Source organism: Balaenoptera musculus, chromosome 17 (genome assembly GCF_009873245.2).
Source record: "Balaenoptera musculus isolate JJ_BM4_2016_0621 chromosome 17, mBalMus1.pri.v3, whole genome shotgun sequence".
In the NCBI taxonomy this organism is placed as follows: domain Eukaryota; kingdom Metazoa; phylum Chordata; class Mammalia; order Artiodactyla; family Balaenopteridae; genus Balaenoptera; species Balaenoptera musculus.
The window spans coordinates 32,833,874-32,851,604 of NC_045801.1; the positions used below are offsets into that span (position 1 = coordinate 32,833,874).

Consider the following 17,731-nt stretch of genomic DNA (forward strand, 5'->3'; position numbering starts at 1 on the left):
ATCGTAGGGACTTCCCTGGTGGTCCAGTGGCTAAGACTCTGCACTCCCAATGCAGGGGGCCTGGGTTCGATCCCCGGTCAGGGAACTAGATCCCACATGCCGCAACTAAAGATCCCGCCTGCCGCAACTAAGACCCAGCGCAGCCAAAATAAATAAATAATTTTAAAAAATAAAAAAATAAAAGTATCGTAGCGACAGCAATTCATCACATGAAATGAGGTCTAACCTAGGGGAAAGATCAAGACCTTAATTACATTTTTCTGGAGTTCAACTGATGTCCTTATTTTACTTCATTTTCTTCTGAATGCAAGATTTTGGAGAATGCTGATATTATCTTTAAATTAAAGAGTGACATTTTGTTGTGGTTTTTGTGCCCTTTTAGGTTAAAGAAGAAATGAAAATCCTTACCCAAGATAAAGGTGTGAACTCCTTCAAGATGTTTATGGCCTATAAAGATCTGTACATGCTGAGAGATGGGGAGCTGTACAAGGTCTTCTCTCGGTGCAAGGAAATTGGAGCAATTGCTCAAGTTCATGCAGAAAATGGAGACCGAATTGCAGAGGTAAGTAACTGCCTTCCAGAACTTCCACAGAAATGAAAATGGCCATAACTTAAGGTGAGGATGACTGGCCCCATGTAGGTAAATTCTTTTAATGGATTGGAAGAAAGGAAATTCAGAAACTAATTTTATGTGGCTTGGAAACACGTGACTTGAATTACTTGCTGCCTGGCTCTGAGTTTTTTGCAGGTGGTATATGTATTGGAATGAGGAGTTCCCTTTTTCAAATCAGTTATTAGATCTCAGACAAGGTTTATTCTAAAAACACAAATATTTTTCTTTGTGTCCCTAGCATTTTTTTTTTTTTAGGTAGCTCAAGCTGCTGGTTCAGAATGCCAAAGTGTGGACATCGGTGAAATCTGATGACTAAAGCAGTGCATTAGGTAGCTGTTTAAAGCCCCATTCTTTTCAGAAACTGGGTATTAAAATGTGCTGTGGAGGAATCTAGATGATATTTCTCATGTTAGTTCCATTATTAATGCCCGAAGGGTACACCATCTGCAAGATTTAAAGAGCTGTCTCTTACCCTTTATGTTAGCTGATCTTTCTCTCTCCCTGGGCTCACTTCCCATTAAAGTCAGTGAGATGGAGGCCCCATGGCCAGGATGGGGGGGGGTGTGGTGGGCAGGGGGGCTGATAAGAGGAAAGCATGAGCTGTAAGCTCAAACACACCAGGTTTAAACTGGACTCCTCCGCGTCCTAGCTGTGTGACACCAGGCGAGTCATTTTGACACTCTGAGTCTTGACTTCCTGCCTTTTTTGTAAGGAAGGAATAACACTTTTGGAGAGAGGAAATACTGGTCTAATATCACTCCGTGGATTGGGGGAGGAGGCAGTGAAGAGAATGAATCAGTAAAACGTAGAACTAATTACATAATAGCATGAGTCGCTTCATCAAGGATATAATATGGGGGACTAGAATACTTTGTTTTATTATATTTTGTTCTGAACCAATAAAAAGTCTTAAATATGGACACTACTTTTCAAAGACTGTAATTAGAACAGACCTCATTATCTTTGTCACCTTTTCAATCAAAATAATTTGATTGTGAAATATGTATATGAAAAATTAACACATGCTTTGAGAGTAGTAGATTATTTTTACCCAAAACACACACTGTCTACGCCACAGTCACACACACCTATACCTATTAGATCTAAAATAAAAGCCTGGCAGTGCATTCGTTTCCCAACAAAATTATGGGAGTTGTCGTTAGTAAACCTTTCTCACCGGTGTGCATGTTCCTGCTGCCTTTTTTAGGGAGCGAAGAAGATGTTGGCTTTGGGGATAACGGGTCCCGAGGGCCATGAGCTGAGCCGCCCAGAAGCGGTGGAGGCAGAGGCCACGCTGAGAGCCGTCACCATAGCCGGCGCCGTGAACTGCCCTCTGTGCGTCGTGCACGTGATGAGCAAGTCCGCAGCAAGGGTGATAGCAGATGCCAGGAGGGATGGTAATTCCTGAACTGTAGCCTCGCTTACAACTAGTACTGTTAGCTGAAGAGTAAGGTAAAATAACGCCAACCCCTGCTTTTGCTTATCAGAAAGTTGCCCATGAATTTCCACAACTTTTCTTTCTTTTTTATTTTGAATCTTTGAATTTTATTTTTTTATACAGCAGGTTCCTATTGGTTATCTATTTTATACATATTGGTGTATATATGTCAATCCCAATCCCAAGGATTCTTCCTCCCTTTTTATTAGCATCCTTTCTGTGTTCTCGCAGTCTTACACGTCTGTCTGTTTCTGCCCTCTTCAGCCGCAAGCCCCGCCCTTCACACCACTAACTGCCAACTCTCCAGTGAACTTTACAGAAGCTTCCCTGGCTCTTAGGCACCTCCGCTAGCCCTTCCAGTACCTGAATCAGGGTCAGGCAGGGCACACAGTAGGTGCTCCACAAATTTCTTTTGAATCGAATTGATTTGTCTCACAGCAACTTGGTTGTTGGCGCGATTGAAGCAATTATCCAAATAGTGTTTTTATGACAATTCTTTTAAGATTTTTAAAGCAAAGTTATGTTTACTCCAAATTGCTTAATTGCCTCACTTCTATAGTGTAATTTTATATGTAAACAGTCAACTTAAAAGAAAGAGAAAATCTCCTATTTTTGATAAGAATTGAACATGGAAATAATTTTATTCATTGGCCAGTACTGGGAAAGGAAGAATGAAAAACAAATAAGGTGTGTTTTATTCAGTACTTTAGACCCTTCTGGGATGTGGTACTGGTTTCTATCTCTCACTTTTAGGAACCTGGATAATCAGAAATCGTTGTGTAAATCATCCTGGCTATTTGTTTTTTTAAACTGAAACTGGCTGCATTTTTATAACATGGATCTTAAAAACTATGAAAATAGATTTGGCATGTCTATAATTGACACTAAAATAAATTTTTTCAAAATTGCTTCTTGTTGCTTGAGTTTCAATAAGGATTTTGTGCAAGCTAAATGCATTTTTAAATGTAATATATCAGTATCGTGTACTAAGAGTCACCTCAGTTTCACACAGGAGTTAATAAGGTCTTACTACCAGCCATTTCTGGTTGCTTTTTTTCCCCACATATAGTATAATTTCAGTATAAAAGAGCACACCACTTCAAAAAGAATCTGTACTTCAATTTTAAGTTATAGCTTTAGGTTTTGCCACCAGATGGCGCCGTTGCTAGCTCTATGAAATTGGTTTTCTCTATTTGCTTTGCAAGTGGTGTACCGTGTGTCCCATAGCCTGTCAGTTAGGTCCGTAATGTCAGAATATGGTTTAACAAACAGCAAAATCAGCAGAAATGGTCAATCTTAACCCACCAGCAATCTGTGATTTTGCCAGTTCTGTCAGGAAACAGTTTCTCGATTAGAGTATTTATTTTGCATTGGGATAGAATTCCATTAGCAGCGGAGTAAGTCTAGGGAAGGTTTTAGAATGTAAATCGTAGGCAGAAAACTATTAAAATTAAATATGAATATTTTAATTTTATTTTAAATTATTTTTAAATATAATTTTATATTTTGAATATGTAAAACGTGTACCTGGCCCAAAAGTCAAAGTGATATATTAAAAGATATATTCTCAGAGATATCTTGCTTCCTTCCCTAGCTTCTTCATCACATACCCCATAAGTAATTATTTTTATTAGTTTATTTCTGGCCTACCCTGTAGTGTTTCTCTTTATGAAAAAGGAACATATCTATATTTTTATTTCTCTTTCTTTCCTACTTGAAAGGTAAAATCCATAGTGTTCTGTATCTTGTTTTTTCCTACTTGAAAATATGTCCTAAAGGTCAGCTCATATTAGGTATAGAGAGCCTCCTCATTCTTGTTTACAGGTGCAGAGCATGCCACTGTATTTGTTCAACTAGTCTCTAATTATGGATATTTGGGTCGTTTCCAATCTTTAGCTGTTACAAATAAAACCACAGTGATGTCCTATGCCTATGCTATTTCATATTTGTGGAAGGTGTATTAGTCTCCTATTACTGCTGTAACAAATTACAGCAAACCTAATGGCTTAAAACAACACAAATTTATTATCTTATAGCTCTGGAGGTCGGAAGTCTGCAATCGGTCACACTGGGCTGGAACCAAGGTGTTAGCAGGGCTGTGTTCCTTCTGGAGGCTCTAGGGGGTATGCCCTTCCTTGCCTTCTCTAGCTTCTAGAGACCACCTACATTCCTTTGTTCCTGTCTCCCTTCCTCCATCTTCTCCATCTTCACAGCCAGCAATGGTGGATGGAGAACATTGCATTATTCTGATCTCTCTCTTCTACTTTAAGGGTCCTTGGATGACATTGAACCCACCTAATTAATTCAGGATAATCTCCCTATCTCAAGATCCTTAATTTACTCACATCGGTGAAGTCCCTTCTGCCAAGTAGGGTTAACATATTCACAGGCTATGGGGATTAGGACATGGACATCTTTGGGGCACCATTATTCTGTCTCCCACAAAAGGGTAGCCTCAGGGTAGAGTCCTAGAAATGAGAACCTGGAAATGGTTCAAAGGGCAAGTGCATATCTACTTTTTGGACGTTGCTAAATCCCTTTGCAAAGGGGTTGTAAACATGAAATACTTAAAATGTCAGCCCAAATGATTTACCGTAATAACACTTGTGAAAATACTCTAACGCGCAATTTTCAGAGGCAGCAGAGGTCCAGAATAAATTAGCACGAGAGATTGTTCCATCGCTGGCATGTGACCTCTCACAGGTGGTCAAGCAGTGTCAATCCATTCACATGGTGACTGCATCAGCCAATCCAAGGGCAGATCCATGGGGAGTACAGAGTGACAAGAGCTGGTGGACACACTGACCTTTTATAGAAGATTCCTCTACTCTGTATGCATTTATTATCTAACGTAATTTCTGAACATAAAAGAGCAAGATACATCTATTCATTGTTATCTTGTTTAAAGAAGAAAAAATTCAGCCTTATAGATTTGTAATATGAACATCTGTAGATACCTTTGCCAGCCCATTCCATCATCTAGGGCCTTGCCACTCAGAGTGTGGTCCCTGGAACACAGTGCTGACATCCCGTGAGAGCTCGTTAGCGATGCAGGTCCTTGGACCTCATCGCAGATGCACTGAATCAGAATGTGCCCTTATAACCAGAACCCCAGGTGATTGCTATGCGTATTGAATTTGAGACTCACTGCCCCAGGAGGCACAAAAGATACCCGATTAGTAACTGTCTCTATTGTAGTTGCCTAGCAATACAATGCTCTTATTACCTTGGATTTTATTGTTGAATTGCCAACTATATACCCCAAAGATAGCGACCTGAGGGTTAATGATTATAGCAGCTAACTTTGTTGAGTGCTTAATATGTGCTTGGCACATATTTTAATATATCCTTTATCTCATTTCAAGTTTTATTATATATTATCTCATCAATGCATTGTAATATACAATATTTTTTTAAATTGTCATAACAATGCTTCAAGCTAAATTTTTTCACTGTTTTGTGACTGATGAAATTGAGGCTTGGAAAAGTTTGGTAAATTAAGCCCATGATCACTTTACTAGTACGTGCTAAACCTGAAATTCAAGTCTATCCAACTCCAAAGCCCACATTTTTTCTTACCCTCCACCCTGTTCCAGAAGAAATCAGTTTACAGAGTTGGGAAATGCAGATACCAAGTTTATATTTAATTGGTTTTGTTTATTGGCCTTACATTTTTAACAAATTTATTTAAAATATTGCCATCATTTTGTTATTTTTTTATCATTGTTAAAAGGAGAAAACATTCCAGAAATGGAAATGATCAAGAATCTATTAAGTGAAGAGTAAACATCTTCTATCTCTCTCAGCTCAGTCCTTGGAACTAGCAATTTTTAACCATGTCTGTTTTTTTGGTGGTTTCCTTCAAATTTCTAAACCATAAATTTGTAAGTAGTGACTTATAAATTTTTGACAGTATCACTTGACTCTGAGTGATGAAAAAAGAACAGTCTAGCCTACATAAATCTTACCTCTCACCTCCTGAGTTTTGTTAGTAGTAAATGTTCACTTCAGGTAATATTACTTAAATTTATGTATTTTGGCTATTTTTTGTGTGTGGTATCTCTTTATTCTCTACTAGGCTGAGAAGGAATTGAGAGGCCCAGCATCACCCTCTCTGCCCCCTCCCGACTTCTTTCAGCCGTATTATTATCTTTACATGGACAGGAGTTACCGCATTTTCAGTTGGCTCTAGAACTAGAATCAGGTCTTCCAAGCTTTGTCTATAGGTTAGGTCTAAAATTTAGAACTGTTATAAAGTAAGATTGTGGAAATATTCTTCTTGGTAGAAACAATTCAGGAGAAGAGAACCTCAGAGGAATTTATATCACTAACTTGAGAGTGAAAGCTAATGTCATTTAACTCTTGGAGAGGCCATCGCCAAGTGTCAAGGTGAAGTGGGTTTCCTTTCCTACACTCCCATAAGATTAACGGCATGCCTTATTTTAATTGGCTACATATTTAGACCATTATTGTCTTGTAAAGTTTTTTTGGGCTTGGAATTTTTCCAGTTAGCTCTTTTGAATATAGGTTCAGAAAAGAAACATGTACACCTTCTTTACTATATCATGAAGATTTTCCAGCTTCTACCTCAAACCTTCTATTGAATGGAATCAGCTTCTATTGAAATGAATCAGCTCTTCTTGCAGAGATATTTTTTTAGGAGGAGAATCTTTTGGCTTTCTGCTTTATTTTTATACTTTCCAAGCTGTAGAGATGCCATCCTTGGATTTCTTTTCACAGAATCCTAGGTTGGATATACTGTTTCTTGGATCCCATCTCTCCCCTTTCCTTGAATTACTCTGAAGATTCTCATGTAATTTTTTTTTTTTTAAATACTAATTGTAAAGTCTGCAGTGGATATATAGGTGTTCAACTTTTTTCCAGATTTTATGTTTTTGTTTTTAAATTTTGTATTTATTATTTATTTATTATTTTTATTTTTGGCTGTGTTGGGTCTTCATTTCTGTACGAGGGCTTTCTCCAGTTGCGGCAAGTGGGGGCCACTCTTCATCGCGGCGCGTGGGCCTCTCACTATCGCGGCCTCTCTTGTTGCGGAGCAGAGGCTCCAGACGCTCAGGCTCAGTAGTTGTGGCTCATGGGCCCAGTTGCTCTGCGGCATGTGGGATCTTCCCAGACCAGGGCTCGAACCCATGTCCCCTGCATTGGCAGGCAGATTCTCAACCACTGCGCCACCAGGGAAGCCCCTCTCATGTGATTTTTAAAAAAAATATTTATTTAGTTAGTTATTTCGCTGCATCGGGGCTTAGTTGCCCTGCAGCATGTGGGATCTTAGTTCCCTGTGTCCCCTGTGCTGGAAGGCAGATTCTTAACCACTGGACCACCAGGGAAGTCCCTCTCATGTGAGTTTTAAAGGAAGAGTGTTAGAAGGTAAATTTTCTGATTCTTTGTCCTCAAGCTTGTTTGCAACTTGAATGGACATAGAATTCTAGGTTCAGAATTACTTCCTTGTGAATTATAAGGGCACCATTTCATTCTCTTCTGGCGTCTAGTGTTACTGATACATAGACAAATGCCAATAAAATTCATGTCCGTTTGTCACTTTTTTCACCATCCGGAAGATTTTTATATTTCCTCTTCATTTTAGACTTCCAGAAATTATATTAAAACTATGTTTAGCAGTAGGATTTTTAAAAATTCACCTTCATGTTCAGATGTCTGTTTAATCTGAAGGCTGATTTTTTTTTTTTTTAATGTATTTATTTATTTTTGGCTGTGTTGGGTCTTCGTTTCTGTGCGAGGGCTTTCTCTAGTTGCGGCAAGCGGGGGCCACTCTTCATCGCGGTGCACGGGCCTCTCACTGTCGCGGCCTCTCCCGTTGCGGAGCACAGGCTCCAGACGCGCAGGCTCAGTAGTTGTGGCTCACGGGCTTAGTTGCTCCGTGGCATGTGGGATCTTCCCAGACCAGGGCTCGAACCCGTGTCCCCTGCATTGGCAGGCAGATTCTTAACCACTGCGCCACCAGGGAAGCCCCTGAAGGCTGATCTTTGATTCTGAAAATTTTTCTTCTATTATTTCCTTCATATTAATTTTCTCTGTTCCTCTCTTGGAACTCCAGTATAAGACCTCTTGAACTAAGCCTCCATGTCCTTTAACTACTTTCACCTTTAAAAAAACCTGCTTTTTGCTCTGTATTTTAGGAAAGGATTTTGTTTACTTCTTCTTTCCTTCTAATAAACTTTAATTTTGGTAATCATATATTTATTTCCAAGAAAACACTTGTTCTCTGATAGCTCTTTTTTTTTTCCTACAGTTGCTTACTTTTAAATTTTTTTCCTTCAATAGATGAGATCTTTTTGACCTCATTAGAATACTAACAGAGATTTTTTTTTTTTTTAATTCTGTTTCCTGGATTATCTTTGTTTCTTGCTGAGTCAATTTTTCAGTTTTTTTTTTAAACATCTTGGCCCTTCTTTTTATGTTGTTTGTTTTTTCTTTAAGTGTCTGGTGATCTTGGGCTGTCTGTATTCATGACTGGACAGTTCAGGTGATTAGAGTAAGGAGCTGGTGTGGATTCCCTCTGCTGTTGAGCAGGCCCCGCCCCCAAATGAGAGCAGCAACAATGAGACTATGAACTTTGTGAATGTAAATGGGGCGTGGTCACTGGTGAGCTTCGGTTTTCAGGTGAGCTTCACTCTGTAGCATCAGCACCACCTTAGAAAGCTTTGTTCCCCAGGCAGAGGGTGGGATGAGGGCTAACTGCCCCAACTCATCCCCTTCCCCACACCAGGAGGAATGTCTGTCATGACCCTTCTGCTCGTTTGAGTTCAAGCTGTAGCTGCTTCTACTTTCCTTTATAAGCATTGCCATCCCATCAGCTTTCTGTCTTCCTACAATCTGTCATAACCTCTGGTCGGCCATGGTTCCTCTTTTTATTCTCAGCACAGTTTTGGATTTTGTTCATCTGTTGTACGTCTTCACCAGGGTTTGATGTGAACTGGGAAGCAAGAGACGGGAATGCATGTTCAGTCCATCAACTTTCTTTCAAAGCCTGCGGTTTCCCTACCATGATATTTCCTTTTAGCATTCAGCACCTGCAATAAAAAGTGAAAAGCAGGTTACAGGGAAAAGAAGAAAGCTTTCACATGCAAGCCATGGAAAGCTGAGTTGCCTTTGACCGTTTGCAAGGAATTTCAATTTCATGCTTATTTCAAGTCTCAGTTAATCTAAGTTGAGTAACTAGGTTAGTTCCCATCTTTACTGTGAGAAGCCACTTTTGCAAAAAATGAGGCAAAGGAATCAGAAGGCTGTCCCTAGAGTGTTATCCTTTTCTTCCAGAAGCAGAATCCCCCCTCCCTTGCTCCATACCCCCAGTATAAAGTTGGACAAACCAGCTGAAATTGTATCTCATATACAAGTTCCCACCTACCACTCTCAGACCTCTCTCACTCACTGTACTCTAGTCTTTGTCCAAATAGTATATGTGTCAATATATGTCATTTGTTTCAGTGGCAGAGGTACTTTTTACTTTGGTTTGAGTAGCTTTGGGTATCGATGTTCCTTTTCTGCCGTGTATTGACATATGGAATTAATAATGTTTAAAAAAACATATTGTTCACCTCTCCTTCCCACCTCCCAGTAAGACTTGCATGCATATGGATTCATTACTTTTCTGGTGCTTTGCTTAGAATGGTGGCGATTTCTCCCAGCAACTTACTTGATGCTCTCTTTGGTGTATATCTGTTATAATAAATTTGTTTACCAATTAATGACTGAAATTTTCAGTACTTTTTTTTAGTTCCCTGTTTAACTTGTTTTGATTTACCTTAATAAAGCTAATTCTATTTTATATCCATATTTGTGTCTTTAGGGTATAAATATGACTCTCACTTGAACTTATTAATAAAATGTTTTCTTTATGCTTTTCATAAAAAACCAAGTTATTGGACATCTAATATATGCTTGGCACTGTGCTCTTGGCATTGGATTTGCAAAAATGATTAAGATAACTTTGGTTCTCAGGTAGCTCACAGTGAACTGGGCTACATGATGGTTGGGGGTTTTTGTTTGCTTTGCTTTGCTTTGGTTTTGGTTTTCCATGTTGTAGAAAGCTTTATTTTCTAGGCTTATTGCTGTAAAATATAAACTTCTCTTACAGAGAGGTTTAGATGTCCTATTTTCCATTTTATTTAAACTCTGCCCCCCCCCCCACAGCGTATTTCTTTTGTATTTGGGGACTAACAGGGAAAAAGGGCCACACAGAGGCCACTCTCTGCCCATGTGGTCACACTGCCCCCTGCTTGTTGGTGCTGAATAGAGAAAACCAAATCTCACGCAAATACTATGAGCTGATGCTTGGTAACCAGTGCTTTTCCTAAGAAAGGGTTGATGTGTGCCCGAGTTAAGGTGGATTTGAATCTCAGGCTTCCTTTTTTCTCTCTTGTGCATGAACATCCGAACATCCCTTGTCCTTTAAATTTAGAACAAGATGATTTACCTTATGTCCAACTGCAAAGCAGTTCAAGACTGCCCATTTTAAAAGATTAAAAAAAAAAAAAAGAATTGTGTAACCATAAGGAAACTAACATTTGTAGAATGTATTTGTTTGCTGCTCTAACAAAGTACCACAGACTGGGTGGCTTAAAACAACGGAAATTAATTTTCTTACAGTCCTGGAGGCTAGAAGTTCAAGACCTAAGTGTTGGCAACATTGGTTTTCCTGTGGGCACTGAAGGAAGGATGCGTGCGCTCCAGACCTCTCTCCTTGGCTTGGAAGGGCTGTCTCCTCCCTGTGTCTTCACGTTGTCTTCCCTCTGTGTGTGTGTGTGTGTCCAGATTTCCTCTCCTTATAAGGACCCCAGTCGTATTGAATGAGGGCTCACTTCTAATGACCTCATTTTAACCTAATTACCTCTTTAAAGCGCCCTATCTCCAAATACAGTCACATTCTGAGATACTGGGGGTTAGGACTTTAACATGTGAATTTTGACAAGGGACACAATTCAGCTCATAACATGAAGTGACTGCAGGATCCCAGGAAGATGCTAGGTATTTTCGTATACGTTAAGTTGTTTGATCCTCACAAAATTGCCACACTAGAGGGACTTTATGATCCCATTTCATAGATGAGAAAAACTGAGACCAAGAACAATGACTTATCATGCACAAGGTCACCAACTAAAAGCAAGATCAGGATTTGAACCTAAATCTGTGTGATCTACTTTATTATGCTGCTTCTACATATTTTCCTTCTCAATTATTTTCTTTCTTTGTAAGTGTAATAGTTTGAATGCAAGCAAAGCCCAGGAAGGTTCTACTTTATCCTTCTCGCTGGGAGAAATTATTTTTATAAAAGCGTTTGGCCTTCTGTTTGGCAGGCAGTGCTTCCACTCCTGGGCACCTATGCCAGCTTCTCTGCATCTTTCAACCTTTTCTAAAAGATCCCATGACTTGATTACATGCTGCTCCCAAATTCAGACAAGATGTTAACATCTGCTCTGTCACTTTCATCTAATAAACAATGGGCTGTCTGGTCAGGGATGGGGCGTAGTTTTGGTTGGTTTGACATGTTTCACTATTTGGAAGTCGTAACAATCTCTCAGAGAGCGGAACTCCTTTAACTGGGAGATTGCATCATAAGTGAAGACTCTTTTTTGGTTTTGAGCTAAAGGATGGAGAAAGAAGGAGAGAACACGTATGGGGAGACAGGATACAACATAATGTGAAACTTGCTGAGACAGTGGGAGGATATTAATGATGGATATGTACTGTCTCCCAGGAGTTGCTGAAATCGTCTGGTCGCGAATGTAATCAGGAGAGTATCAGACTAGGACAGATTTAGGACTTTTCATTACTAACCTGTTAAGTGTAGCAAATCAAACCAGTAAGTGAAATTGGAAAATTGCTTAACCATGTCCACAGATCTTATGGTTGACTTTTAAAAATACATGCTCTTTACCAAGAAATGAAAAATGATACTTTGCCTACTAACATACTGCGTATGTATGGTATGTTATCAGTATACTAGGATTCTAATTCTAATGTACCACTCACTACCCCTGTGTCATAGACAAATTAGTCTTATTGAGTGTCAGTTTCTTTGTCTGTCAAATCAGTGTTTGGGTTGCCATGAAGGTCAAGTAAGGTATATGATCTTCAAGCTGTATTTGCAAACTCTAGAGTGCTATACATACATTAGATATGTTTATTACTACTTTATTTCTGGCCCAAATCTAACAGAACCCGCCATTATGCTTAATTAATCTAGTTTGATTCTTCAATTTATGTATTATCCAGGCCCCTTGTTTCCTTTTTACAGCTTGCATGCTGTTTAGTGCTTTGAAAAGTGTCTTAGAACCATTGTGAAATACAGGGAAGAATAGTTAGAAATTTTTACTTTTTTATTTTTTCATTTTTTTAAGTACTTACAGATAATAAATGGGGAGACAGTTGAAAATAACCCTGTTAACGAAGAGATTGTTGTATATACCAAAAAAGTGGCACGTCATATTTTAAAGGTGCTAAGCCCTTCCAAGGAAATTACCTGTCATCTGGTTTCAAAAGAGTCCTGGCAAACTCCTGGTAGATGCTGACACTTTTAATTTTTCCTGAGAGCTATTAAAATTGTAGAAATTTTGGAACTGTATTCCCATACCACCTTGATGGGCCAAATGATTGAACAGAACATGTGATTAGACTCTTTCCTCTGTAATGAAGTACCAGGAAAAATCCTGAGTTGGCAACTTGTAAAGCGATTGCAGATCAAGAATCTGAGTTTTTCATTGTCCAAGCATCCATAAGAAGTTCTCTTGGAATAGGAAGGTCTCTTTGTACCTGCAAATACAATACCATGCCTGTCCTGTTATCTCTCCAGTAAATAGTGCATTACCTCTTAGTTCATGTTAAAAGTGATTGTTTCTTTTTTTTTTTTTTTTTGGCTGCATTGGGTATTCATTGCTGCACGTGGGCTTTCTCTAGTTGCAGCGAGCGGGGGCTACTCTTCATTGTGGTGTGCGGGCTTCTCATTGCGGTGGCTTCTCTTGTTGCGGAGCCCGGGCTCTAGGCGCATGAGCTTCAGTAGTTGTGGTGCGCAGGCTCAGTAGTTGTGGCACACGGGCTTAGTCGCTCTGCAGCATGTGGGATCTTCCTGGACCAGGGCTTGAACCCATGTCCCCTGCATTGGCAGGCGGATTCTTAACCACTGCACCACTAGGGAATTCCCAAAAGTGATTGTTTCTTGTTCGGTACACCAGAAGGAGATACTAACGGCATTTCCTCTTTTCTGGGAATAGGACAGAAAGAAACGGGGTGGGATTCACCTAATGTGTGTATATCGTGAAAGTGAAGGATATTAGCCGTGGCTAAGTTCTTGGAGGATAACTTTTATTAACAGTAGTTTGATGCTAGGTTACATAAGAGGCAAAGTTGGTTAGGCTTCAAGCAGCCTTGCTTTCAGGGTTTTTCAAATCCCTAGGCTCACTGGAGGAAAATGGCTCATTTTGGGGAGAAATGATCTGTGAGGTAATAGGGTGCTACGTTCCAACTCAATATGACTCAGGCAGCTGGTGGCCATCCACGGTCAGGACTCTGAGGAAATCAGTGCATTTCAGTTGTGTATCAGGATTTTAACTAAAGTCTGGCATCTGGTTAACCAGAGTGAAGTAATTGGGATGCCAGCTTCTCCTTTCTGTGCACTCTCCTTCATGACTGCTTGGATATGAGCAGGTTGGTGCCAAAGAATCTATTATGCTGACAAATCCTAATCAGAGATAGGCTCCTGATTTTAAATTCAAATTCACTACAAGTTATTAACTTTTCTAACATAGTGTGCTTTTTTGATGGCCTCATTTGCATGATTTTATAAATATGCATTCCTGGCTACAATTTTATTATCTGAGTGTTATTTTATTTAACATAAGTTTTTAGAGGAGGTTTATACCTTAAGGGTGTGCAAAGATGATCAATCTACTTGCAACAGAGATATAGTGTGGTTGGACTCCGTATGACCATATGATCATTGTCATCAGGATAGTATAGTGTAGAGGTTAGGACCACTCAAATCAAAATGCCTGGATTCGGACCCTACCTTCTCCACCCCATCTATGCTGAGTGCATGTAATTTAACTGTACAGAAGTTACTTAGTCCTATAAGCCTTAACCTCATCTTTTTTAAAAGTTTTATCTTTATTTATTCTCTTAAAATATAGTTGATTTACAATGCTGTGTTAGTTTCAGGTGTACCGCAAAGTGATTCAGTTATACACATATATACATATATATATATTCTTTTTCAGATTCTTTTCCCTTATAGTTTATTACAAAATATTAAATATAGTTCCCTGTGCTATACAGTAGGTCCTCGTTGTTTATCTGTTTTACATATAGTAGTGTGTATTTGTTAATCCCAAGCTCCTAATTTATCCCTCCCTCCCTTCCCCTTTGGTAACCATAAGTTTGTTTTCTATGTCTGTGGGTCTATTTCTGTTTTGTAAATAAGTTCGTTTGTATCATTGTTTTTTAGATTCCACATATAAGCGATATCATATGCTATTTCTCTTTCTCTGTCTGGCTTACTTCACTTAGTGTATGATAATCTCTAGGTCCATCCATGTTGCTGCAAATGGCATAATTTCATTATTTTTTATGGCTGAGTAATATTCCATTGTATATATGTACCACATCCTCTTTATCCATTCACCTGTTGATGGACATTTCGGTTGCTTCCATGTCTTCCATTTAGGTTGCTATTGTAAATAGTGCTGCAGTGAACATCGGGGTGCATGTATCTTTTTGAATTATAGTTTTCTCTAGATATATGCCCAGGACTCATACTTTAATGGAGATAATAATAGCTTTTCCCAGATAGGGTTTTTGAGAAGATTCCATTAGAATGGCACATATATCAGCCAGCTTTTGCTAGGTTATGCTACAGTTACAAATTAACCGAAAATATCAATGGCTTACAATGGCAGAGATTTATTTCTTATTCGTACTCATATCCATCATTGGTTGGCTATGCCTCTGCTCTATAGTCTCTTCATTCTGAGACACACCTGAAGAAGCAGCTTCTACTGGTCTCATGACAGAGGGAGAACTCGTTGTGGCTTTAACAGGTTCTGCTTGGAAGCAGCACATGTTACTTCTATTCATGTATAATTGGCCAAAGGAAGCCATGAGGCCAAGCCTAATATCAGCGAGTGGGTACAATCATCTACCACAACATGCAATGCACACTGACTGGAGCATAGTAAAGGCTCAGTAAACAGTAGATTTTACTTTTCAGTCCTGATCAGAGAGGTAAATTGTGGTTTATGTAGGACAGAGAAGACTAATATTTATGTGTTTGTCAAATGGCTCTCTTAAGAGCAAATCGAGGTGCTGAACGCTTCCCTTTGAACTTTCCAGGGAAGGTGGTCTATGGAGAACCCATCGCAGCAGGTCTCGGCACAGATGGCACTCACTACTGGAATAGAGAATGGCCCCATGCAGCCCATCACGTTATGGGTCCACCCCTACGACCGGACCCTTCAACGCCTGACTTCCTCATGAATCTATTGGCTAAGTAATAGTTTAGTAGATGATTGTAAGATGTTTTGCCAAAAGAAGATGTTTTGCTAGTCCCAAAACTTGAGTGTTTTGAGTGTAGGAGATCTTGTCCTACCATCTGGACCTTCCATTGACCTCCCAGTCTTCTGTTCTACTTGATCTCACAGGCCCTGGGGAATCCTTCATCTGGAGACCCAAAAGCATTGGCTTAATTGTGTTATGATGTGGTGTAAAATCTCTCCTGGCCACAGAGAAATCAGATCATTTTTACTGAAATTTTCCTCTGCTCTGATTTTTTCGTTGTCTTTTCTATCTCTTGCTGCCTAGGACCAGATCTCTTCAATATGCCCCATTTTTATCGTACAGAATAGTCTTGAATATTTTTCTATGCTGATATAACCCAGGAACCAGATGTGCTTGTTGTATAGATACAAGAGATGATGATCTAGGGCAGAGCCACTGGAGAGGTGAAAGGCAAAATCCTACCCTCTGAGCAGGTTATCCCCATGAAAGGCCATCCAAACTATTTTCAGATGCTGTTTTGGGAGACATTTTGATCATTTTTTCTTGAGAAATACACCATTCGTGGACATTCAGACATTCCCCATTCACGGATACTCAGATCCAGGTTAACAAAGAGCTTTTCACCACAGACTGTCCAAGAGTTCACTTGCCATTTCCTTTCAGGCTCCTACCTCCTTCAGCCTTCTACATCCCCGAGATGACTCACAGGTCAAAGCACAATTCCTGTTGCTCGTGACCTCAACATCCTCAGCCAGTGTCCCACCTCTGCTCATCACAACATTGCCATGTGGCCAGGGGCTGCCTCTGTTCATGTGAATCACCCTGGTTCATCTTTGTGTAGTTCTGTACTCAAAGAAATGTTCACTTATGTTATTGCCAGTGATCCTGAATAATTGTCATCAAGTATATATAATTACCAATTTCTAGATGAGAAACTGAGCATTGGACAAACTCATAGTCATATAACCAATAGGTGATGGAGCCTAGAACCCACTTTTTCTGACCCAAGCACGATCCTTCATCATGCTTCATGTAAGAGTATTATTCTCCAAAAGTGTTTCCTGGAATAGAGACAGGCATGGGTGAAATATGTACTTGAAAAAAGCTGCTCATTCTCCATTGCAGTTTTCTGACTATCAGTTGAGAATGGGGTCCAGAGACCAGGGAAGGTTATGGTAGCTTCCTCTTGACATATTCTATCTACTCACCCCTATTGCTCTTGTGTGTTTCTCTTTTACATTGGTGATCTAACCATAACAGGGTCTGACCACTGCACTTTCAACACCTGCCAGAAAGCTCTTGGGAAGGATGATTTTACTAAGATTCCCAATGGAGTGAATGGTGTTGAGGACCGGATGTCAGTAACATGGGAAAAAGGCGTGGTGAGTTTCACAGGATTCAGTCTGTTTTGCCTGATTTTTCAGCCAGAATCTGGCCCATTTTAGGACCAGAGTGGCAAAAGCCTTCATAGAGAAGTTTTTTGATTGTTTTCACTAGAGTGGAAACTGGGAATACAACAGTATCACCACCACCGTGCCATCCCCCAAGATAATAATGAAAAACAATTTTCTTCTCTGCATGGTTTAGAGGATGCTTTGCACCATGATGCAGACATTAGGGGATAAATTTAGATCGGGTACCTAGAGGATTATTCTTGAAATCTTTGAAATGTAATAGCACTTCGACTTGATTTCCATGTTTTTGAATCCTAGTTCCTCATGTGTCACTGATATAAATACTTGGAATGATTGAAAGGACATGAAGAATTTTTATTACGTTCATACCTCCTTTTCATATAAAAATGTAGATATCCCTTTTAAAGAACTTTTGGATATTATGTTTTAAAAACTGCTGTATGAGGTTACATAAATAATAATCCAAAATATAGAAAGATTTTTTAAAAAATTTCATGATTTAAAATTTTCTACCTGAGGATGAAGAAGAATCAAATGGCTAAGTGTTCATATGTTAGCCTATCCAGCCAGCTGACAAGTGTAGTTGTAAAGATCAGCAGTGGAGACTTGCCTGGTAAGACCTGAGGTCCCCGTTGTCATGCCATTCTCACCCATCTCTCAGAACCCCTCCCTTCAATGGCACATTAATCACATCTCACACCTCAGAATCCCTTACACATACCCCTCACTTCTAGCTCT

General features: G+C 39.5%; 1 protein-coding gene and 1 non-coding gene across 2 annotated transcripts in view; both read left to right on the top strand.

Moving 5' to 3' along the window:
* Positions 1-17,731, top strand: part of DPYS (dihydropyrimidinase) — a 70,356-nt gene that overhangs the window by 20,218 nt on the left and 32,407 nt on the right. Inside the window, exons 3-6 of the mRNA XM_036830954.1 lie at positions 383-562; positions 1,821-2,010; positions 15,414-15,570; positions 16,819-16,960. Of these exons, the coding sequence (XP_036686849.1) occupies positions 383-562; positions 1,821-2,010; positions 15,414-15,570; positions 16,819-16,960 (669 nt within the window). The remainder of the gene's footprint in view (positions 1-382; positions 563-1,820; positions 2,011-15,413; positions 15,571-16,818; positions 16,961-17,731) is intronic.
* TRNAG-CCC lies at positions 13-85 on the top strand. Its single transcript has one exon. It is a non-coding gene; the product is annotated as a tRNA-Gly (tRNA).